Source organism: Arctopsyche grandis, chromosome 5 (assembly GCF_051622035.1).
Source record: "Arctopsyche grandis isolate Sample6627 chromosome 5, ASM5162203v2, whole genome shotgun sequence".
NCBI classification, from domain to species: domain Eukaryota; kingdom Metazoa; phylum Arthropoda; class Insecta; order Trichoptera; family Hydropsychidae; genus Arctopsyche; species Arctopsyche grandis.
The window spans coordinates 33,386,643-33,410,887 of record NC_135359.1 but is presented as its reverse complement, the minus strand read 5'-3'; the positions used below and the strand labels follow the sequence as shown (position 1 = coordinate 33,410,887).

General features: G+C 34.2%; 4 protein-coding genes, 1 long non-coding RNA gene and 1 pseudogene across 7 annotated transcripts in view; 2 read left to right on the top strand and 4 right to left on the bottom strand.

Moving 5' to 3' along the window:
- LOC143912065 (uncharacterized) overlaps nt 1-24,245 on the top strand; it is a 569,875-nt gene that overhangs the window by 493,016 nt on the left and 52,614 nt on the right. The gene's annotated exons all lie outside the window — the stretch shown is intronic.
- Nucleotides 272-3,879, bottom strand: arg (arginase). The gene is made up of 6 exons (XM_077430540.1): nt 3,423-3,879; nt 3,165-3,350; nt 1,086-1,272; nt 906-1,016; nt 635-762; nt 272-566 (listed from the first exon to the last, which is right to left on the bottom strand). Exons 1-6 carry the CDS (start codon nt 3,583-3,585, stop codon nt 328-330), a joined length of 1,014 nt encoding a protein of 337 aa, XP_077286666.1. The 5' UTR covers nt 3,586-3,879; the 3' UTR covers nt 272-327.
- LOC143911720 (O-acyltransferase like protein-like) lies at nt 3,944-24,138 on the top strand. Of its 2 annotated transcripts, XM_077430731.1 has the most exons (16): nt 3,944-3,971; nt 13,848-13,941; nt 19,318-19,351; nt 20,660-20,745; nt 20,830-20,926; nt 20,993-21,132; nt 21,239-21,438; nt 21,516-22,177; nt 22,268-22,361; nt 22,430-22,561; nt 22,664-22,829; nt 22,945-23,120; nt 23,296-23,425; nt 23,498-23,672; nt 23,738-23,880; nt 23,946-24,138. In XM_077430731.1, exons 3-16 carry the CDS (start codon nt 19,321-19,323, stop codon nt 24,081-24,083), a joined length of 2,370 nt encoding a protein of 789 aa, XP_077286857.1. In that variant the 5' UTR covers nt 3,944-3,971; nt 13,848-13,941; nt 19,318-19,320; the 3' UTR covers nt 24,084-24,138. The 2 variants fall into 2 exon arrangements, with proteins under 2 accessions (XP_077286857.1, XP_077286856.1); XM_077430730.1 differs by lacking the exons at nt 3,944-3,971; nt 13,848-13,941 and having other exon boundaries at nt 19,160-19,351.
- LOC143911722 (zinc finger CCCH-type with G patch domain-containing protein) lies at nt 4,039-7,224 on the bottom strand. 2 transcript variants are annotated; one of them, XM_077430733.1, is made up of 10 exons: nt 7,123-7,224; nt 6,746-6,922; nt 6,602-6,679; nt 6,393-6,536; nt 6,220-6,314; nt 6,031-6,148; nt 5,795-5,951; nt 5,557-5,714; nt 4,599-4,760; nt 4,039-4,529 (listed from the first exon to the last, which is right to left on the bottom strand). In XM_077430733.1, exons 1-10 carry the CDS (start codon nt 7,147-7,149, stop codon nt 4,083-4,085), a joined length of 1,563 nt encoding a protein of 520 aa, XP_077286859.1. In that variant the 5' UTR covers nt 7,150-7,224; the 3' UTR covers nt 4,039-4,082. The 2 variants fall into 2 exon arrangements, with proteins under 2 accessions (XP_077286859.1, XP_077286858.1); XM_077430732.1 differs by having other exon boundaries at nt 4,040-4,529; nt 7,069-7,217.
- On the bottom strand, nt 8,439-12,334 carry LOC143911497 (delta-1-pyrroline-5-carboxylate dehydrogenase, mitochondrial-like). Its single transcript, XM_077430385.1, has one exon. The coding sequence runs from the start codon at nt 12,143-12,145 to the stop codon at nt 10,442-10,444; it is 1,704 nt and encodes a 567-aa protein (XP_077286511.1). The 5' UTR covers nt 12,146-12,334; the 3' UTR covers nt 8,439-10,441.
- LOC143912418 (delta-1-pyrroline-5-carboxylate dehydrogenase, mitochondrial pseudogene) lies at nt 17,049-18,695 on the bottom strand (annotated as a pseudogene).

The following is a 24,245-nucleotide window of genomic DNA, read 5'->3' as shown; positions in this document are numbered from 1 at the left end:
AATCTCTTCTCTTTGCCAAGGAGTTGAACCACAAAGGTCCCAAGCCAAAGGCACTCGGGAAAGTAAGTACTGGATACTCGGATGCTAAAGTCAAAAATAACAATCCTGTGATATTATTGAGTATGTACATGCATACCTTTCGTGTCAATAATTTTCTTGCTCACTATTTACCAATCAGAACATATTAATTTACCATCAACGTATAATTTTAATACATCGACTGTAATCTTCCCCTACCTTGTGCAGTTAAGATTTGATAAAAACTACACAGAAAGATTATTACTATTTTTTTATTTTCAAAGTTATAACAATGAAATTTAAAATATTTTATTTATTATGAAAAGTTTGCAGCGGTAAATCTTCAACCCCCTCTAATAGAACTCCTCTTCTACTGTAGCCTAAACTGGCTTTTAAAATAGCAATAGCAGCGTCGATCGTATGATTCACGTCCTTTTCAGTACCGATCAATGGATTAACTTCAACCAAATCGATTGCCTTCAGTCGCCCCGTACTGTATATTTGTTCCATCAAATATATTCCTTCTCGTAGAGTTAATCCTCCGCGCACTAAATCAAATCAGTAAATCAGAAAAAAACAATATCTTTAAAAACCGAAAATAATCAAGTAAATATACCACAAGTTCCAGTACTGGGAGCTTCGAGAGCATCAAGTGAATCAATATCAAAACTGACATGAATCGGCTTCACACCTTTCGGGTCTAAATATTGCAAGACCATTTTTATCACATTGTCAATGCCAAATCTGTAATTTAAAAACGACATACCTAATAGATGTATTCGTAAAAATAAATTCGAATGTACATATATGTACAATGTAAGATTCAATTTGAGATGGGACACGTGGTAAGGTGAGCCAATAAGATTAGTTCAGCGCATATATTTTACCTCTGAATATCTTCCATCGTGTATGCAGGTATACCATATTTATCAATAGTTAGTCTTTCGTACTTATCGACCGATCTAAGCCCTATATATGCTAAGTTTCGAATCGAAAATCTGTAAAAAACACGTTTAAATTATGCGTTTGTATAAAATGTAATTATTATATTATTCAAACATACACACTTGGGAATTTGCCAATCCATTGTGGGTAAGTAAGGCCAATAGTCTGAAAGTTCTTTGACAAGCAGAGCCACTGGCATTCCGTGCACTGAACCACTTTCGGACGTTTTATTTGTATTCAAATCAGCATGAGCGTCCACCCACAATACAACAACATTTTCGTCATTATTATAATGTCCATCTACAGTGCCTTTATAAAATAAAACCAACACAAATGTTACAAAATTATATTAAATTTATCACATATTTTCATTGAAGTATAATGTATAGAATAGTCATTCCTAACAAAAGTATCGCTTAAAAGCGAGTCATCGATGAGAGAGACGGAAAGTCAGAAGAGAGACAAAAGAGTGAGGGAAAAAAAATCGTGGAAATGATCGTCCCTTATCGTCCCTTGACGGGTCCTTTAGGGGCTGAGAGCAATTCTATGCATACTACTTCAATGTAGATAAATTAATAATTAATTTTAAAAAAGAATACGGTTTACGGCCCTATTTTTAAATGAGTGAGGCTGGCTCACGTGCACTACAGATGTTCGGACTTTGTCGAACTAATACTACCACACAATTTCACTAGTAGAGCCTATTTCAAAGAGATCCTACTGCTACAGAGCTTAACAAACAACTGACCAAAACAGCCGACATCTCCGTTTGGACGGAGATTTTGTGGCAACATTTTTGGAAGCTGAGAGCGCTTCTATACATTATACTTCAATGCATAATTTGGATAAATGACCATTTAGCAGATATAAGAACAGTATTGTAGGAATACATGGTAAACACGTACTATGCATTGTCAACCTACGCACCAAGGACAAATCAACCCCTAAACACAACTTCAGGACGCGATCTCCAGAGAAAGTCAAGCTGACCGCTGAACAGGTGGAACAGAGAAGAGCATTTGGACCGTATATAAACCCCCCCATGGAGGACTCAACAGAACAGTTCGGTCAGACCTTCCACCGAAGACAAGCAACTACCCTTCTTCACTACGATTACACTGTACTTACTAAACACCTGTATTAACTATACAATAAAGACATTCTTCAAAACTCAACCGAGTTTCCATAGGCCGGGAAATGGTCGAAACCTATCACCCGTCCCTATGGTACTTGTTGTATTCATTTCAATATGTTATGATTAAAAATAGACTTAGAATGTATATAGTTGAAATTTTGTAGACAGTAAAGTAGTGTTATTATGTCATATATTGGATTTGGTTGTAGGGATATAGCACGACTTGTACCATACGAAACTAGGTCGATGATATTTCCCTCATCGAACTTAATCTGTACAAATGACATCATCACGTCCTGTTCTCGTACACAAAAGTCAGCCTTGGCCGAAATACTTCGTCCAGCTTACCCATAAAGGCGATTCGACTCGCTCCAAATATGCAATCACGCGTACACGGAAAATCCCAAGGAGCTACGCAACTACACATCAAACATAGAACACAAAGGAAGACCTCGACCCCGCTGGAATCTTCCAGAACGTGATCTCACCAGCCCAGCTACACGTTGCTCAAGCAACACCTTTATAAACCAGTGCATCGTCCCCCGATGCCAGTGAGCTTCAGGAACTCGACCTGGCTCGTTCCAGCGAATCCTCTACCTACTTCGCTGTACATACAAATACACCTGTATTAATCGAGTAACAAAGATCCTCTTCAAAATTCAACTGAATTTCCATAGGCCGGGAAACGGTCCAAACCTTTAACCCGCCATATATGGTCATTCATCGGTGCAGTAACCCTATTCAGACATACATATATGTGGGTGGAATTCCTAAACAGATGACGCTGTTCAGGACCACGGTGGGAATATGGCAGTGGAGATGAAGATCAAACACGTCATGTTGTTTATTCAAACGACACCACGCGGTGGTTTAGCGACCAACCGCCCCCAGTGGAAGGTTAACTTCTACTCACTGTAAAATAGCGGTCGCTTTCGCGCCCTCTGCCACTTTTCATCCCCTCTCTACAATCGCTCGTAACATACCCTTTCTCAGCCATAGCCCATACATCAGCCTTTCGTTCAATCCCAACACTACATATATGTAAATTCAAATGCTTCAAATGTACCTATTCCAATGGAATGATCACCTCCAATGGTCACACACATCCTACCGTCGTTCAGAACAGTCGTTACCATTTTAGACAGTTCTTTAGTGCAGGCAGATACATGAGCAAGTTCCAACATATTTTCAACATGACCTTGCGGTACTTGTTGAGCTTCTACGTCGCCATAATCCTTAATGTCTATTCCCTCTGGAAATTGCATATATTATATGTATGTAAATACATCAAATTATAAGCGTATCAATTCCATATTATACTAACCAATGTCCATCAATTGAGAAATTAAACCCGAGTCCCGGATCCTTTTGGGTGCTAAGCTCACTCCAACTTTCTTTTGACCTTTTTCAAATGGAACTCCGACGATTCCGATCTTTCTACTATCCTTTACAACTTTCGAAAAGTGGCGATAAAACGTTTTCAACATTTTTACGAATATCTATCGGTAGACTGATGTTGACAAAGCTACACTCGGCTTAAAATAAAAATTATTTACTTATTGTATATAAAATTTCAATAAATCTTCACAAGGGTCACTTTAATAGAAGCTATTTTGTGTTCGTCAAAAAACTTGTGATATTGAGAAATAGTCTAATTTTTCAGATTAAATCGATTTGAAGGATTGTTAAGGATTAATTTGTGGATAAATATAATTTAATATCCGATTTGGTATAACGCTCCCGAATAAATTCGCTTAACTATTCTATGACTCCGTTTGAATGTTTTTATCCACACAGAATAGCCTTGACACGAAGATAACCTAGAACATGATTTTGTTATCAGTTGTATTTTCATGGACTCTCTTGGTGAAGGGTGACGTACTTATATACTATCAATTTTATATGAACTGTATTTTTTTTTTAATTATAAATGAAAAGTCTCAAATTCAATCGATATTTATTGTGTATGAAATATGACATTGAGCTAAAAAATGGTTAGTTTTCGTTGATCTTTGCGACTGGTTTGTTCTTTGGAAATATTCGATTGCATCTTCTTCAGTTTCTCGACTTCCTCCAATTTAGACATCAGTTGTACTGACAGTCCGTTGTGAACGCTCGAATCCTTGATGTTTCTTTTCATGGAGTCCTTTAATTTCGCAATATCCTTTTCGGTCCTGTTTATACTCTCGGCTAATTTAAACTGTTCAATGTTCAAAGATTTACAACTCGACGATTTCATATCCACAGAATTTTTATTTTTCGATTGGTCGGCACTACTGTTTTTATTATCGGAATCGCGACTAGAATGTCCAGAAAGTGTATTGTTTAGGAAATTAAAAACACTGTTTTCTTTTCTATTTTTCAACCTTTCGTAAGTTCTTTTTTCACGTTCTTCCTTTTTCTTCTCCAATCTACGAAGTCGCTTTTCAACCTTAACAACATAATCAATAGTATAATACTAACATCATCTTAAAAAAAAATCAACTAGTATGATATTCACCTTAATAGGGTCTTCACTGTCTTTCAAATCCATACAGTGATCTAACGAAAGTCCATTCGGAGTCATGCGATATGGAACTGGTTGAACTCTACCTTCACCCAAAGGACCGAGACCGTTTCCGATAACATACCCCATTTTTACCATCAATTTAGATCCTATCCCCTGCAAAGTACATGTCATAATTAGAGACACGTATTTTGGGCATTTTGCTATTAATGCTTAATTGATGCTAAAATTCGGAATAGATGCTAAATTCGTAAAATATGCGAATAGATGCTAAAATAACAAACAAAAATGAAATTTGCATAAAATTTATAAAATTAATAGACAATTTAGAAGGGTCTTCCTATCCCTTTGCCCATTTATTATGTGAAGAAATTGAGGGGATAAAACAGAGCTTGCAGTTTACCATAGACGGTGTTTTTCCTGTCGAAACCAAGCAACTGCTTTTGTCTACTACTGTAAATAGTAGACAAAAGTGTGGATGCTGAAAGGTATTTTAGTAAATACAATATAATTGTTACCGATCGTCGCACAAATCTCAAAAAATAATCTATAGAAATATGCTCCATGTTGAGTTTTAATAAATTTTAATTGGTATTATATTTTTATATTCATATTTTTTGTCCTTGTATTTTATATTCATGTTTTTTTCACTGTAATTTTAATTCCAAAACATTTTTTTAAATTTTATTATTATTTTTTAGTTCTTGTCTTTAAATTGTATATATATATGTATATAAATTTTATTAAAATTCATCGAAATTTTTTATTATTTGAAATTAAACTCTTCATAAAAATAGACGCTAAAATTGAACATTTTTAATGCCCTAAAACACCAAAATGCAAAATGAAAATGCTAAAATTGACAAAAATAGATGCCCAAAATACGTGTCTCTATTCATAATGTACACTCGAATTTCAAATATTAAATTATAAATTAAATCATTTCCATTACTCTTGTATGTTTTTCCCAATCTCCCAGCTTCACTGAGCCAGGATTGGACAACATAGATTTTTCAATAATACATTGATCCTTAGAAGTACCAGGTAAATTTTCTATACTTCTCGGAGAAGATGACCCATCAGAATCTGAATCAGTATCTAAATATTCATCTACAAAATAAAATAAATAAATAATCAACGGGTGAACAGCGGAAAATCGATTGAAGATTAGTTGAGAGCATTGCATTTACCCGTTAATGGAAATACATCACCAAATTCTACCGTATAATTATTTTCAACTCCAGTCTCTAGTTTTATTTCACATGTGTGATTCTCTAAGTCGATACTTTTTATTAAAGCTCTGTGCCAAAGTAGATATCTTTCCGATTGTCTTTTACTCGAGGATTCCTATAATAGAAATTACAATTAGCAACAAAAATAAATAATATTTTTCTGTTTAATGTATTATATGACACATCGCCTGTACATCGTCATCGTTTTTCTTAATTTTAGCAAGAACTCTAGAACCTTGCTTAAGATTTTCAAAGTTTGGTTGAACTGCTACTTTTAACGATGAGAAAGGAACTATTTCACCGTGGGAAAAACTGTGCAAATAAAAATTGCATTTTAAATGTGTACAAGTAAATTCATTCAATGACAATACAATCTCAATTACCGACAGTCGTCTTCATCAAATTTACACTCCCCTTCCAAATAATACGGGCACGGAACCATTTCAATAGATGTTGGATTGGTAAACATAACTCGTACCTACATACGTTTATATGGAAGTAATAATTAGTACAGAAAAAATTATATCTATATACATATAAACAAAATTATATTAACCTGAATATTGTCATACGTCAAATGACTATTTAAATTGTCTTTAATGATGGAACACACCATTGCATTGTAAAGGGACGGAGCACCTCCCCATTTGTGAGAAAATAGTACTCCACAATGAGTACCTTCTAAAGAAGTAAGCTCGTTCTATAAAAATATTAAACAAAAATTACACATTACAAAGAGTATAGAGAAAAAATACAAACACGTACCGTAATGACTGATTGTAGCTCTGTCTTTTCTTCTTCAGCACTTCTAACATCATATGCACCACTTTTAGTCATTTCATCCTGAAATACAACAACGTTATGGATACCAAAATAAAACATCATACGACAACGCATCGTTTGAAATACCATAAAACGAGCATATTCATCTGCCAAAGCATCTTTTTCACTGTCTACTTGATCTGAATTATCATTGCTCTGATTCGTTAGATCGATTAGCTCTTGCAGGTCTGATTTTAAGCTCATCAGCGAATCGAACTCTACGCCCTCCGGTGTAATTTTTAGGGACTCGTTCACTTGGGACAACTGAATAGAGAAATTGCGTAAATTAAATGCATTCGTTTTTATATGGATCGGTATAAGAACGATTCCAAACGTCGAATTAATATATATTATGATCATTAAGTATACAGTTAATTATAATATAATTATATATGTATAAGTTTAATTACAAATTGGTATGACTTTATTTGTTTGATGCAATATATATGTAGATTTGTATTAACCTTTTCTTTCAAATCTTCAATATCCATTTTTATGGGAATACACTTCAGATCCCGTTTACAACCAAACTGACAGTTCTAAACGTCATCAAATATTTGGCCCTTGCTAATAAAGACATCGACCTACAACTAAAAAATAAATAAAAGTATTTTCCTATAAGTTTGATGAGAATGAAATATATGTATATGCATTTTTAATTAAAAAATATGTATTATTCACTTATGTAAATTTTCAAATTGTCTGCCTGGGTGAAAATTGAAAAAAAAAACAGAATATTTTCATACAATTTTATTATAGTCTGTGGTTTGAGCTAGAATATGTAATACAAAACAATACACTATATCTGGTGGTTCTAATTAAAAAAATATGGATTTGCATAGTGTATTAATAAACAAACATTCAAATATATATAAGAGATGGTTGAAGCGATGCATTATCGCCAATTGATGGCAAAATAATATATTGCTGCCAATAAGAAGTGGAAGAATACCATCCAAGACAGAGAAGGCCCTCAGCAATGTCAAAGGGTTCTTACTTTCAAATCCAATTGGCCAACAACCAGGGGCGTCATTTTAGATTTTCCCAGGGGGGGGGGCAAAATTTTTGACCCGGAAGGAATGACTTTCTAGGGGGGGGGGGTGTATTATATTTAAAAAAATGAGTGTATATAAAGTACAAAATAATCTCCTGAAAATCTTTCAAAGCGAGAAAAACAACAAAACAAAAAATATTTGGGAGTTAACATTTTTTTTTGGGAAAAATCGACGTGTTGATACCTGACAGTGTTCTAAAGAATTTCAATATTGTATTTTTGTTGGTTTAGTAATTTAATTCAAATTCATAAGAATACATTAAACAAAGTGGATAGTCCCGTTCAAATCTGCCCCCCCCCCCCCCCCCAAATGACGCCTCTGCCAACAACTGTAACGTTTTATTTCACATAGTTTTCGACCTTCAGTTGATTCAATTGATATATTATGTGTATTTTAATATAAAAAACGCAGAATTTGAAAATTCTGCCAAATGGCTAAATTGCAATATATGTAATTGTCGAGTGCAATAGGAACTAATACGATAAGTTGCTATTGATAGCTTGACAAGACTAAAGAATATATAGAAATAAAATCTAGATCTATAGAATGCGAATTTATAAAATTTGCTACCCTTTTATACATTTAAAAATGTTATTTATTTACCAATGTATGAAGTTACTATAGATTGAGTTAATTTTCTGCTTGAATTTCTATTTCATTTAATATAAAACAATAAATTATCGTTGATAAGGTACACAAAAAACATATATACATAAATTAAATGATTCATTCTTTTAAATGATTTATTATATCAGAAGATTGAACAGAAACATAATTTCTATGAGACAAGTTTTATAAAATAAAAGTAGTAACTATTGTCACATGGCAAACATTTCATTATTTATATTTTTATATAATTCATTCTCATATGTAATATAATACATTCAATTTACAATCAAAAACAAAAAATCTGATTCCGATGATAAAAATGAAGTAATAATGATGAAACGGTACATTTATCGTTGGCTATTTGATATATATATATGTAGATTTTGTTCAAAATCTTATTTTTAACCAATTGATTATTTAATTTAATATACATAGTAACAATTTCTTTGGTTTCGCATCATCGTATCCACGCGACGCTTGAAAAACGACCAGTCACATAGATATGTATTGCAGGACATCTAACAAAATATTATTTTCACTTCTGTTTTATATAGCCTTACATACGTAATAATAAACACCACTATAAATCCAGTTTGCCAAAACACCAGATCATCAAAACAACAATATATGTAATATGTATATAACAGCATACTATTCAGAGCTCAGCTCAGTCACAACATAACAAAAAATAAATACTTGCATTAATATCTACCAGAAAGCAATCACAAAAGTGCACCTTGAGCACATAAACATAAATTTACATAGTTTTGTAAACATACAAATTTGTGTTTATTATCACTATCACTATCACATCCTCCTTAAAACTAAAATTTCTTATACGATACCTTCTTAAAAGTAATTATTATCATCATTTGATCATTAACTATGCAGGGCGACTTAAGAAAATAATCTTCTAAAGTATTAACATTATTATTGTTATATGAGAAACGTTTGGCTCCGGGCAGAATATCTTCATTTGCGTTTAAAGATCAAAATTGCAATGAATATTCTACACTGAAGCGTCGTGTCCGTCTTTTTAACATTTCTAAAATAAAACATGCCTAATTGGCACACGATTGGTAACTGAAAAATATAGACACTGTCATCGAACGTCCCGACCCTGAGCTGGCAAGATATTATGCAATACGCAAACAGCTTTCAGATTATTCAATGATAACAATTTCTTTATGAAATCACGTAAGCCAGTTGCATTGTAATTATACTTGTTTACAAATATAACACTCCAGACAGTGCGATTCATTACAAATAAAAATCCCTCTATTTCTCTAAAGTCCAACGATAGTATTTATAATACAATATAAAGCCAATCCGTGCGTAATATAAACAAAGGTAAATTTACATACGTACAAGAATTTTAAGCGCACTATAACATTAAAAATACACAAATATAAGTTGTGTCAATACATTTATAATAATCAGCAATATTATGTGAACGTTGCAAAATCTGTCTCGTCAATCAAAAAATGGGTTTTAATCATTTGGTCAATAAGATTGGTAATTCAATGTAAATATCAATCATATATGATTATTAACCGTTCATATAATTAAATATTGACCAAAAGTTTACTGATCAAATGCAGTTATTGCATATTTATTATACCTTTTTATTATGTTTATTTTATATTGCTGTTTTGTTTCTACAAATACAATGTAAATTAATTTGTAAGCAACCGATACAAAATTGACAAGTGAATATTATAAAATAAAATTATGTCTTATATACATACATACATATGTACGTATATATATTAAATATATTAATTTTTTTTAATTGTCAAATTATAATGATGTGTTTTATACAATAAAATATATTCTTGAACGTGCATTATGGAATCTTTTGGCATGTTCGTTAAATACATACAATAATTCTGCAAGCTGAGGAACATTAAATAGATAAAAATTACACATACATATAATAAATGCTTCTATATAAAAATGAGTCAGCAGAACAGACTTTTGGAATATGAAATTAATGCAATCGAAAGAAAGAAATGCCGTAGGTGTCTATTTAACGAAGCCGTTCACTTAGCTTAACAGAATGATGACCTGTGACCTGCTCAATTGAAACATATACAACATAATACACAATCAACGAGGTTTACTCTTTCATGTAAGGATAATCGATTTCGGTGAGGGGGACGAAAGTCTCCTTGATGGCTTGAGGTGATGTCCAACGTTGCAAATAGTACGGGCTGCCGGCCTTGTCGTTTGTGCCGGACATGCGACCGCCTCCAAATGGCTGCTGGCCGACGACGGATCCAGTTGACTTATCATTTATATAAAAGTTTCCAGCGGTCATCTTCAACTCTTCGAGCGCGTAACGCAAGAACTTCTCATCCTGCGCGAACACGGCTCCCGTCAAGGCAAACTGCGTGGACGTCCCGACCAACTCCAAGGCTTGATTCACGTCCTGATCTTTGTACACGTAAATAGTCAAGACGGGGCCGAATATTTCTTCAGTCATAATCTTATCTTTGGGATCTTTGGTTAGAACGATAGTCGGTTGGATGAAATATCCCTTGCTGTCGTCGTACTGTCCACCGCCCAATATTTCAAGATTGCTAGAACTCTTTGCATGGTCTATGTATGATTTGATACGGGCGAATGCTTTGTCGTCGATCACAGCCGATGTGAAACTGCTAAAATCAGCAACATCTCCGACTTTCAACTTGTCTCGAGCTTGTAATAATCCTTTTTTAATGTCGGCCCAAAGGGATTCGGGCACGTACATTCGGGAGCAGGCCGAGCATTTCTGTCCACAGAATTCAAAGGAGGAGCGGATTGTACCGTTCACGACTGACTGCACATCAGCCGAGGGATGGACGAAGTGATAATTTTTGCCACCACACTCCCCGATGAGACGTGGGAAGTTAGTATACTTGTTGATATTCTGACCGACTTGAGTCCACAGCCGGTTGAAAGTCGGCACCGAGCCGGTGAAGTTGATTCCGGCCAAGTGCGGAGACGATGTAATGGTGTCGCCGAAAACGGGTCCGTCTGCCGGCACAAAGTTTACAACGCCCGGAGGAACCCCCGCTTCCAACATGATCTTGAATATGACATAGTTTGAAAGGAGGGCAGTGTCGGACGGCTTCCAAAGCACGGCGTTACCCATTAAAGCGGGTGTGTATGAAAGGTTGCCACCGATGGCTGTGAAATTAAAAGGGCTGACGGCTGCGATGAATCCGTCGATGCCGCGATATCTCATCGAGTTTTTGGTGATTTTGAGGTCTTCGGATATCGGTTGGTATTTGGCGTTCTCCTTCAGGTAGTAAGCGTTGAGGCGAATGAAGTCGATGAGCTCAGCGGCCGAATCTATCTCGGCTTGTATGACCGTCTTGGCTTGTCCGAGCATGGTGGCAGCGTTGAGTGTCTGCCTGTAGGGACCGGCCATCAGATCTGCAGCCTTCTCCCATATCTTGAGACGGTCTGCCAGCGAGGTGCGGTCCCACTTCTTCTGGGATTCGACGGCTACGGATATGGCCTTTTGTACGGTTTTGGAATCTGCATAGTAGAATTTGGCCAGTTTCTTCTGGTGGTCGTGGGGCATGACCTGGTGGCGAACGTCGTCTGTCCTGATCTCTTGACCTCCGATGACGATGGGCACGTCTTGGACAGTGGAGGCGGCTTCCTTGAGAGCCTTCTCTAGCTGCGTGCGCTCCTGGGATCCTTTGCGGTAAGCGAGGATCGGTTCGTTGACCACTGAGAAGTCAGGCAGAGCGAGGTCAGGCACGAGGGATCCCAAGGGTCGCAGGACTCCACTACCAGGGCGAACCATCGCGGCTCGTCTTGCAGACAACATTTCGGATAGTCAGCTATTCAGCTATTCAGCTAGTCGACCGCTCGACCACTCGACCACTCGACTACGCGGCTACTGAGCGCTCTCTACTCGACTCCGGAGTCGGCAACGAGTAGCAAACTAGCAAGTAGCAAGTAGCAAGCAGAGAGTAGTCAGCAGTAAACTGCTACAAGCAAACGGCCCCTCCCGGAACGATCTACTAATGCGAGCGATACCGAACCTTTCCACTGTGTGTCGTTGCGTAATGCCGTTCGCTAATACTCTCTACTCTGCATAATACTTCTACAGTGTGACTCACAGCTTAATGGATTATGGCACTGCTCCAAAGAGGAATCCCTCGGTATTTGTCGCCATTGTTTTCCCCCGTTTATTTTAATTTTTAATCTCAAGTGTAGTTCCCGGTTTAAAATTCAACTAAGCTTCGGCGTGACAGTGCTATTTTCCAGGAAAGAGGGTTTGCCTATTGTCAACCTAAAAAACTAGAGAGTAAAAAAAAGTTAACAATAGAAATTGACAATAGTGAACCCATTTTGCTCGCTGAACGCCGGTCTCTGGTAATAACCGTAGATTTGCTGTTTCTGGTATTTATATCGGGATATTTTTCTAGGGGAGATCCATAATACAAAATTGGCACCAAGAACGTATCCAGAGGGGGGGCCATGGGAGCAATCGCCCCCCCCCCCCCTAAACAGTTGTTATTTGTTGATTCCCCGATTCTAGGAAGTAAGAGCGACAATGACAGAGACAGATTCTCAATAGTATTATAAAAGTGATCGATGCGTTGTTTTTGATATTAATTTTTATTTTTGTATTTTCATTGGATTGTTCGTTTATTTTTTTATCACTCCCCCTAGAAAAAGTCCTGGATTCGTACTTGCATCTTACCCATAAAATCATTATCGAAAAAGTGCAAAAAGCATTTCTTCGTTTTCTATATAATAAAGAGTTTGGGTATTACCCATATCTCTATCCTACTCCTTTTCTTTTGGGCATGCTTGGGTATAATTCCCTTGAACTTCGGAGAAACTTCTCGTTAATTCGTTTCGTTCTCCAGCTACTGCGTGGTAATACGTCATGCCCGTTGTTGCTGGAACAGTTGGGACTTTATGTACTTAATAATTATGTGCGTGGTAGATATCATAATTTAATGGTTGTACCTCCTGCTCGCACAGTTCTTTTTCGAATGGCTCCTATACCTAGAGCTATTCGACTTCTCAATGAAATCGTTGCTGCCGTCCCTAAATGTGATATTTTCCACCTCGGTGAGCGTAGATTATCGGATATTATTTTAACATATTTATCTGGTAACCTGCACTCATCATTACTTTCTTAATTTAAATGTGATGTATGAGTGGAATCTTAATCTACTCTCTTCCATTTGGGCCTCGCTGTGATTTTATTTTTTATTCATATTTTGTTTTATTTATTTTACTTTTTCTTTCTCCTTTGTACATTTTTATGTACTATTTTAATTGTATTATTATTTTCCTTTTGTTACTTTTTTATTATTATTTTATTTTACCATGTTTTCTGCTTTTTAATTTTTCTGTGTTTTACTAATTTTACTTGTATTTATATCGTTGTTAAATGTAGGCCATTGTGGCGCATTAGGTTCTTCCTGTAATGCCACAATGGTCCAAAACTATTAATAAATAATAAATAAATAATTATCCGTATACAATTTCATTTGTTATTTCCGTTCTAGAAATCACCGATGAAAAAATCTTTTTCCAAGAAACTTTATTATATGGCAAATGTAAAAATTCCGGACACGTTGATGTCGCTGCGCTTGATATTGAGTAAGTATGCATGAAAAATAAAGGCAAGCCTTTTTACAAACCTCCTTTATTAGGACCCACTCAATTGAGTTGTATTTTTTTACAAGGCTATTCTATGTTTCACTTCGCTTATTGGTCTGACACTATTCCTACATTCTTCCGGTCGTTAGAAATTTAAATACGATGATCATCTTGATGTTTAGTGGTCAGTAGCCTTCTATGTTTGACGTTCCACCACCCTCTCGTTTGGTCAGATTTTAATTGATGAAACGCCTATAACTTTATCTTTTTCACACTATATCTTATAAAATGAATAAACTGTGGCGGCTTTACGACATGGTCGAGTTTCGGTCACCATCCTGCGAGTTAGCACCAACTCGGCCATGTTAGTCTGTTGCTACTTTACTTTCTTCCCGCCCATCACATTAAACAGTCGTGCCTGAACAACATACGCCCCATAAAACAAATAATTTAAATAAATAAATACTCAAAAAACTAATTTTAATTAATGACACGTACCACAATCATTGAATCACTCGGTAGATATTACACCGAGGTGACAGATTGTGTAAGTCTTAATTTTAGACCATTTATTGCATAACACCCAGAACACTTTCAACCACACAATTATCGGATTTTCAATCCTTCAATCACAGACATTCAAAAATTCAGAACATCTGAAATTACATACATATATATTTAGTTCACTGCAGTATACATTTTTTTTTGTTACTCTCTAAAATCATGTACTATTGTAAAAAGTCGAACAAGAATAGGTCACGATTGCATCATAAAGTCGTCGAAAGTGAATAAAATGTTCCGTTCCCCTGCACAAGTCGATTGCGCAGGTGCACAATCGTTGTTTACGTAACTGCGGAACGGGGAAAGGGGAAGGGGAGCGCATGCGCGTTCATCTCGTCCTTTCCAATTGCCCATGTCCATGTCCATGTCGCTATGATTATCAATATAACAATAGATGCTAAGCTTCGACGACAATATGCTAACAACGGTGATAAATGATCACCCGATTTGTCACATCGCAGTCAATATGGCAGTTGGCAGCTGATAAAAAAATCCCTACAAAAAATATCTATTCCTATTTACATTTCACAGCTGTTGTGACGTATTCCGTCACCTGCCACCTGCCAACTTTTTTTTACATTTATTTCCGTCAGAAAATAAAACTAAATAAAAAATTATTACAACATACCAGAGATTTTTATTATTGTGAGACTTTAACAATGTATATTTCCTTCAATTGTGATCCTTACCATATTTATAGACGCATTAGTTAAAAATAATTATATGCATACAATTATGAACATTTATAAGAATTGTATAATAAAAATGTTTTTGAGTTTTTTTTCTTATTATTACTTAAACACTAATATTGAAATAAAATAATATTATAAATATGGGTAATTGGACTATTCGTCACATTGGGGTGGTCACAAAGACAATTTTTGCCATGAAAATCGCGAATACACAATATTTGGCACTCAAGTTCTCGTTACTATGATAGTTATCGTTAGTATGATGGACTTTTCGGTTGCCAGATGTTCCGTTATAGAGATTTTGGTGACTTTGTGTCGAGTAATTTGTGACCAGTAATCACCGAACCATAAATATGTACTAATAAGAAAATAATCAAATCTAAAAAATCTACTACAATGTATAAGGGTTTGGTGCAAACGATCGACAAGCGCCAGACAGACTTAACCAAAGATTAATTGGAGGCCTGCTTTAAACGCAATTCTCGACTTCACGAATGATAGATTGCACATCAGATGACGAGTAACTTTTCGATGTGCACAGATGCAATTATTAAAATTGAGTTGGATCTTTCTGGCGAGTTTAAAAAGGCAAAATTCGGAACTAAAGTATCAGAAGGTAGGTATGTCGGGACTTCGGGTAGATATCGCTTAGTGTAAGTGCGAGCAGTGCGCACGCATAAGGTACACGTGTCGTTAATCTGTGGTTTAGTCTGTCTGTCTTGTCGATCGTTTGCACCGCATCGAATGTATAAATATACATATATTTAAGATTTGAAGCCCATTAAGCATCAAGCTCAATGACTCAAGATACGTATTTAAATTTGAAAAAGTGTTGTAGTGCAATACCTACATAATGAATTGATGTTTTATGTTGTAATTATGTTATGCTTAAGCTATTGTAGCTAGGTTTGTACTTATTTATTTATATTTCTTTAATTATAACCTCAATGCGCCTCCCTGGCCAGAAACATTGTACATTTGATAGAAATTATATTGGTATTATACCTATATAAAGTACACAAATACAAATCAATTAATATCCAGAGACATCTATGGTCAAATTTGTACATTTGCAGCATTTTAAGCAATTCAGCGAAATTCGAGATTGCTGAAAACTCGAGATTTTGCGAGAAAATGGGTAAGGTTGCCAATTTGCTGGAACCTTTTCAATGAAAATCAAACAAATTGGCAAACTCTGATAGGAAACGATCGAACTGGGCCAGCAGAAACCAATGGGATTTGAACCCGTGACCACTCTGTTCAAAGCATCATATGCTAAACACTAGTCAATTCTGCTGGTTCTTCTTATGATTTTAAATAAAGTTAAAATTTTATGGTATTAACATATACATGTGGTATGTTACGTGATGAAGACTCAGCAGGATTCAAAAAGACCAAAAAGATCAAAAGTTTATATGCATATGTACAAAATCATTTTTTTTATATCTTTGGTATATATGATAATAAATATCGATTTCAGCTTTAAAAATGAAATTTAAATTTATATCTAAGCTCTCAATAGCCACTACATAAATTAATTTTTACAATCTATGCACTTACGAGTATATGTCAAATATTATATAACAGAAAAATGTATCAACAAAATTGATTTCAGAAAGGTGTGGAATCTCTTAATGGCTAAGAATTTCTGATAAGCATTAATGAATCCAAAAAAAGATATATAGATATCGAAGGTTATCATACGTGTGAAATGTATGACACAGTAACGATAAGAAATTCTTGGGGAAACACCTTTTATCTTATCTACAATAGTTTGTTTATATAAAAAAAGTGTTATTGTTGACAATAAATATTCATCACAATCAACAGAAATTTATTGAATCTTTTCATTCATCACATCATATCAACTTTATCAATACAAGGCTTACAATTCATATATGGAAATTTAAAATCGTCAAGATCGGTAACGTTATGTTTCATTGATTGCATGTGTGAATACTGTCGTAGACGGTTTGGTCTATTAATTATAAGTCCAGATGTAGAGCTGTCGTTTATGTAAATGTTCTCCATAGGTAAATTATCCAATATGTGTTTTAAAAACTTCTCATCTTTTGCAAACACTGCTCCACTTCGGGCATAGATCGATTCGTCTTCTAAAATTTTGTACATTTCTTCAATTCCACTATCCTTGTACACGTAAACTAAAAGTATTGGACCAAAAATTTCTTCTTTCATGATTTTATTACCAAGTTCATTACAAAGGATAATCGTCGGCTCTATATAGCATCCTATAGTATCATCCGAGCATCCACCGGTCAGTATTTCCAGCTCCGGACTTGATTTTGCATGGTTGATGATTTTTTGGACTCTTGTAAAAGCATCTTTATTTATAACAGACGACATGAAAGCGTTGAATTTTACTGAATGGCAAATGGAAATTGATTCAGCTGCTTCAACGATACCTTTCATAACAACGTCTTTTAAAGATTCTGGTAAATAAAGTCTCGAACAAGCAGTACTCTTTTGGCCAGTGTATTCAAAAGCAGCACGAATGGTGTAGTTTATAACGTTTTTAGCATCTGCAGAAGAATGCACAAAGTGGCTGTTGTTTCCGTGTAGCTCCCCTATCAACCGAGGATAACGAAGATATTTTTCTATATTGGAACCCACCTGAAAGGAAATACTATTGAAAACTCTTTTAGAACCACTGAAATTGACACCACATAGATTATTAGAATTTGTAATTGTAGAAGCGAATTTCTGCCCGACCGATGGAGTAAAATTGAGCACACCAGGAGGAAGACCCGCTTCTCTGAAAACTTGAAAGACAAGCCAATTTGATAAGATTGCATTTTTAGAAGGTTTCCAAATGCCAACATTCCCCATCAAAATTGGAGCAGTAGCCAAGTTTCCAGCTATTGCCGTCGAATGGAAGGAAGTAATTGCAGTCCAAAACCCTTCCATACTTTTATACTTTAAAAGTTGTTCCCAATTGGCCGCTGAAGAGTTTGTAGTGTTTGACAATTCCTCCAATGATGCACAATTCAATCTAATGAAGTCCGTGAGCATGCATGCCGAATCCAATTCTGCCTGCATTGTTGTTTTGGCTTGACCCAACATGGTTGCAGCGTTGAGTTTCTGTCTGTATGGTCCGGAGATCAATTCAGCTGCTCTTTCAAACACTTTCATTCTATCCTTCCAATGAGTCCTCTCCCACTGTCTTCTACTTTTTATGGATACCTCAAAAGCCTTTTTGATGGTAGATTCGTCGGCATTGTAAAATTTCGCCACAATCAGATTATGGTCGAAGGGAATTATTTGATTCTGAGGCTCTCCTACTATCATCTCCTCCTCGCCTATCACTATTGGAACTTCCGTAGTGGTTGTTGTGAAATCATTAAGCTCTTTCTCTAATTGTTTCCTCTCTGGAGAATCGGCCAGATACGTTAATGCACGCTCACCCATTAAGTCAGAAACATTATTGCAATAATTTCGCAGATTGCAAACCCTATTACAAATTGAAGCTCTTGCAAGATGCATTTTGCTTTTAAGTATATTGGAAAATAAATGAATTAAAATAATTGTATTTAAATACAAATAAATATCAATTTGAACATTAATTAAATATACTAATTTAGTATGTTTATTCAATTCAATACTAATAAATAGTAAATAATTAAAATAGAAAATTGCTTTCTTAGTATATTAGTCGCATACATTACAGCGATGGGGCATGGTAATTGCGGTTTGCCGGCGCTATACATAGTTAATTTACATTTCTACTATACATATTATAATATATACTCAGTCGAGAATATCTTCTTCCTCTCAGTTAACTTTCAACCATCGTGTCTTACAGAGCATCGACAAGTTTGCTCTCCCTTTCGTTGAAACACAAACCATTATGAAAATCAACTGTGTGCTTTTGCTATCGTATTATCATCTATTTATTCCCATATATGGATTTCCCGAAATAGAACCTTTCATTGCGCTTGAAGATTCACCCGTGAAACATACCAAGTTGTTAATTTCGAATGACTATCGTGAGCTGATGACTATTTACGACCCCATTTGGTTGGCCTACCTATGGCCGAAATTAAGGAACGGTGTTCATCTTAATATTGAAAAGCAGTGTTGGAGAAATTTGACTGTATTGTTTCAGGACATGCTGGATGGGCACGCATGGGCCATAAGCGGTAAGAAGCATTAAATTTATAATAAGGAATAAGGTTGTTTTTTATTTTATAAAAGAATTATGATGTTTGGAGCTCGTTAATGCGTAAATAAAATAATTAGAAAAACGAAAGCGTTACGGAAAAAAATCGAGCACAAATGGAGCATAGAATTTTCACATTTAACTATCAAAATTAAATATACAGTTGAATGAAATATGCATGTATGGAATTGATAATGATGCTTGTATTTAATATTTTGTGTATAAATATATTTATATTTTATATATGCTAAGTATCTATAATATTTTGCTAAAATTTGAATCATTCGGTTTGGTTCGAATTCGATTTTTAAAAAGTGCAAAAAATATGAAAACAGGTCAAATAGAAGTGGTACTTGATTATGTATGTATGAATATATTTTTAAACAAATAATCCATTTATTTTCAGCAATATTTCAAAGAGAAAGTTATGTTGTATAAATATACATATCCAATTATTATTTATATATGTAGTCATTCAGAAATAAATGATAGATTGTGGTCGGCGGTAAATTTCTTATCTAATAGCATAAAGTGATTTTTCACTTTTATTTTGTTCTGTGATGTAACATTTTAATACAAACGAAAGATTGAATCAATCATATATTCTTTTTTCTTCACAAATAATTGTTATGTTTAGGATGTCAATTCACTTCCTTGTATCAGTATCCTGTAAGACAACTTGAATCTGGTTACCAACACTATGTATCTACGCTATTGACCTCAGGACGAGTTTTCGCAGACCGGTTTTAAAGGAATTCTAACATTTCAAAGTTAACGCCATAACCTCACGCAATAGCATATCTTTAAATCATTATTATAGAATTGCTGGAATGCTAGAATCATTACTATAGGAAGGCCAAAGATTTTCATACCCAACTTCTACAACCCTCGCATCTAATATTAATTAAAAGACCTAACATTTTGAACTTACAGTTTCAGGAGAACTTATATTTTAGACTCACTCATTCAAATTGAGTTAATTTTTTCGACCTTTTTCGAATCACTTTTTTACCTCCCTCGAAGAACCTTTTTGATAGACTTTTTTTCAGACAAGTCGTGCCACAATCACGGCGACTGAAATTTCTCAATATACATAAATGATTTATGGCTTCTCAGTTTCTTGGTACATAAATCTTAATACAGATATTTAAAATTTTGCCCCTTTTCAATTTTTTAAAAATAATTATTACTTATCGGGCAATTTAATATAAAACATTGCTTAAATACAAAACTTTAATCAAACAACTAGATGTTACAGCATTAAATTAACACAATTTATTGTCTTTAGCTGTTGACGCAACTGGTAGTTTTTCATCTGGCCTACTTTGGGGCAATCGCTTTTGGATGGGATCTCAAGAAGAATGCAATGATTTGGTAAGTTATGCTTAAATTATAGTTCATATTAATGACAATTACTCTATATTATTTGATATACATCTTTTATACACATGTATGTAGAATATGAGATATATTGATTTTATATCTAATGGATCATCAAGTGCTCTTTCACATTTCAAATACGTTTCGTCGTTGAATCGAAATGTTGAAAATACAGGTAACACATTTTAAAATCTGGATACAATCCTACATCATTTAGTATTGAACTTATTTTATATTTTAGGATCAAAACAATCTAGAAGAGATTCTATAGATCCCGCTTCATTATCAAAAATGATTTTATTGGACAACACTCCACCTTATGAAATGAGCTTTTCAGCTGTGATACTTTGTCTCAACATTACAAAAACTACTTTATACAGTGTGTGTATTTAAATTATATATATACAGTGAGATTCACAAATTATGCTAAATACATGTTTTAATGCCAAATTTGAACTAATACTGTAATTGTGTTATATATATTTAGAGTCACGTAATAACAATGGGCATTTGTTTGCCTCGAATTTGCCAAGAACACGATATTCACGAGTTGCTTGATTTTTCTATAAAAACTTATCAAAACATACGAGTATCTGGTTCTCTGCCTCGTACGGCGAAGATATTAAACGTACGCAAACTCAACAATGCCCCAAATATATCGCACAACCCCAAATTCATATTCTTTTGGTATGCATCCATATATTTTGTATACATATATCTATTTTAACGCTTGAAATGATATGATACCATATGATTACTTTCAGTTGTGCGGTGGTGTTACTTTTAGTGCTTGCTGTTATCGGAACACTTGTCGATGTATATTCGCAAGAGTCGGACAGTTCTATAAAATGTAAAGCTCGAGAAACGACTCCTACTTTCAAGTCTTTTATTCAAATCGATTCTATTGTTGGGTCAAATAATAGACTTAAGATTTTGAATGAAAGTCAAGCGCACGTGCACATGACTCAAATGGCAGAACAAAAATCATTAGAATCGTTTCACACTATAGACGGACTGATACCTAATAAATACACTGAAATTGTGTCAGATTATCAATTCCATGAAAATTCAAAGAATCAAGTGAGTTTAGTGATGAAAACATCTGATTCAAACAGTGGTTGCATTGAAAAAGAATATGAAAATTTCAATAATCCAAAGAAAAAGTACACCATTGCAACCGATGAGGCTGCTTTCAAATTTGTGAATAATTTCAATGGAATTAGACTTTTTCAAATGTTCAATTGCGTTCATCGAGAGACGCTCTTCGCCAAGCTGATAATGTGCTTCTCTCTGAAGACAAATAGTAGAAAAATCTTCAGCACGGACATTGGTGAAGACACACTATCTCCGGTTCATGGAATGAAATTTATATCTATATTATGGGTCATACTGGTTCACACATCGCTAGTAATATTTCAATTATCAGGTAAACGTTAAATTGAAAGTATTTTAAATTTAAGTTACACTTCTACATATATAGTATATGAATTTACTTATATGTGAAATGTTTTATTAGATAACAAAGTCTATAGAGGAAAAGTGGAAACTAATTTTATTTATCAAATAATTGGTAATGGAACATTCTCTGTCGACACATTTTTTGTATTGAGGTAAATTATTGTTTTTTAATTATTATTTAGTTATTTTTATTTATTGTAATATTTGAATTACATTTCAGCGGTGTTTTAATTTCGTATATATACTGTCAAACAATTAAAAAAAGTTGCTCTGCAAAAAATACAATTGATGTTAGTGGAACAACAGGAAATATAGTTCAATTTTTTATTGCAATCAGTTATCGGTACCTAAGGTAAAGTTATAACAAAACTGCATATGTACATACATGTACATACACTTATACGTATTTATATCAACTGTTACATAAAAGATAAAATGATATCATTTTTTTTAGATTGACCCCAGCTTATTTGTTTACAATTGGTTTAACAGAATATGTCTCGAAATATTTTAATTCTCATTATGCCTTAGAGTTGCCCGGAAGAGATAACGAAAATTGTGAAAAGTACTGGTGGAGAAATGTCCTTTATATCAATACATTCTATCCACTAAACGAATCGGTAATTATTTTTGTTTCAAATAACGATAAATGATAAAATGACGTTTTTGAACAAGCTACTGCATTTCATTTAAAAAATAATGTGAAATTCTTGTGAAATCCTTGTTATGTTTTAGTGCATGTCTTGGTCTTGGTACTTAGCCAACGATACTCAATTTTATATCATAGGTGTGATGATTCTGATAATATCATTTGAACACTTGAAAACAGCAGCGACGTTTTTCATAGGGCTTTTACTCCTCGGATGGGCAACTACTGCAATGGTGGCTCTCAAAACTGGTTATACACCTAGGTAATCCTATTGAATTTACTAGAACTATGTACATATAAGCATTTTTAGCTTAGCTTAGCTTATTTAATAGCAACTTAGTATAATAGTCAAGAGTTTTAGAAAAGTTTTAAAATTATTAAAATTTAAACCATACATACTTAATCATATCATATTGATTGTAATTTGAATTTTCTAGTATAGAAGATCCCTTTTCGCATTATGACGAATTATATAACAAACCATGGACTCGCATAGGTCCATATCTGGTCGGCATATTCACAGGATGGTTTCTGAGTAAAACAAACTGTTGTCTATTGATTTCGAAGGTGAGTGCATAAAACTTTTCCTCTATGTATTCAATCTACGTATTTGAAATAAAATATACTCAATATTTGCAGAAATTATCTGCTGTTTTGTGGTTGCTATCAATTTCGTTGCTATTCGGAATAATATTTGGAGTATACGGCACTGACTTTAAAACTTACGGGTCTGTAGCGTATGCATCATTTTCACACACAGCCTGGGGAATTTCTATTTCGTGGATTTTAATCGCATGCGTCACTGGATATGGAGGTATTTTAAATTTGTATGTATTAAAATATGTAATTATATATTAATTCATTAATCTTTCTCTATAGGACTGGTCAATAAGATTTTATCATGTCCGTTCATATACCCACTCAGTAGACTGAGTTATTGTGCTTATTTATTGCATCCTGTCCTTTTGAAAATCATTTTCATATCTTCAGGATCAATTCAACACATATCTCCAGAAATTATAGTAAGTAAAACTCGAATATTACTTTTCAATTGAAGTACTTAGACTAATCAATAAAGTTTTTCCAGGGAATAATATACATCGGTTTTCTGTTTTTCACGTTTGCTGCAGCTTTAATATTTTCGTTGCTTTTTGAAGCACCCTCTGTATCTTTGTTGAGATTTATACACCCTGCAAAAGACTCTTTGAGAAACACAGATAGTTGAAATAGAATTTATTTATAAAAAAATCTAAATAACAATTAAATCTTTAAATCTACATTCATTTTTATACTTATCCTAAATATTTAATATACTTAATTTAATTAAAAGATATATTTACAAACACACATACATTCACATACACATACACACACAAGTATATCTTTA

Excerpts from the sequence above, each read along its gene's own strand:
- arg (XM_077430540.1), bottom strand. The coding sequence starts at position 3,585 with ATGTTGAAAACGTTTTATCGCCACTTTTCGAAAGTTGTAAAGGATAGT. Across the intron at positions 3,351-3,422 it reads TTCTCAATTGATGGACATTG|AGGGAATAGACATTAAGGAT; the intron begins GTTAGTATAATA and ends TGCAATTTCCAG. Across the intron at positions 1,273-3,164 it reads TGATCATTCCATTGGAATAG|GCACTGTAGATGGACATTAT; the intron begins GTACATTTGAAG and ends TATTTTATAAAG.
- LOC143911722 (XM_077430732.1), bottom strand. The coding sequence starts at position 7,149 with ATGGATATTGAAGATTTGAAAGAAAAGGTTAATACAAATCTACATATA. Across the intron at positions 6,537-6,601 it reads AGCTACAATCAGTCATTACG|AACGAGCTTACTTCTTTAGA; the intron begins GTACGTGTTTGT and ends ATATTTTTATAG. Across the intron at positions 4,761-5,556 it reads ATTGGGAAAAACATACAAGA|GGGATAGGATCTAAATTGAT; the intron begins GTAATGGAAATG and ends TGTACTTTGCAG.
- LOC143911497 (XM_077430385.1), bottom strand. The coding sequence starts at position 12,145 with ATGTTGTCTGCAAGACGAGCCGCGATGGTTCGCCCTGGTAGTGGAGTC.
- LOC143911720 (XM_077430730.1), top strand. The coding sequence starts at position 19,207 with ATGACTATTTACGACCCCATTTGGTTGGCCTACCTATGGCCGAAATTA. Across the intron at positions 19,352-20,659 it reads GCACGCATGGGCCATAAGCG|CTGTTGACGCAACTGGTAGT; the intron begins GTAAGAAGCATT and ends TATTGTCTTTAG. Across the intron at positions 22,562-22,663 it reads ATCAGTTATCGGTACCTAAG|ATTGACCCCAGCTTATTTGT; the intron begins GTAAAGTTATAA and ends CATTTTTTTTAG.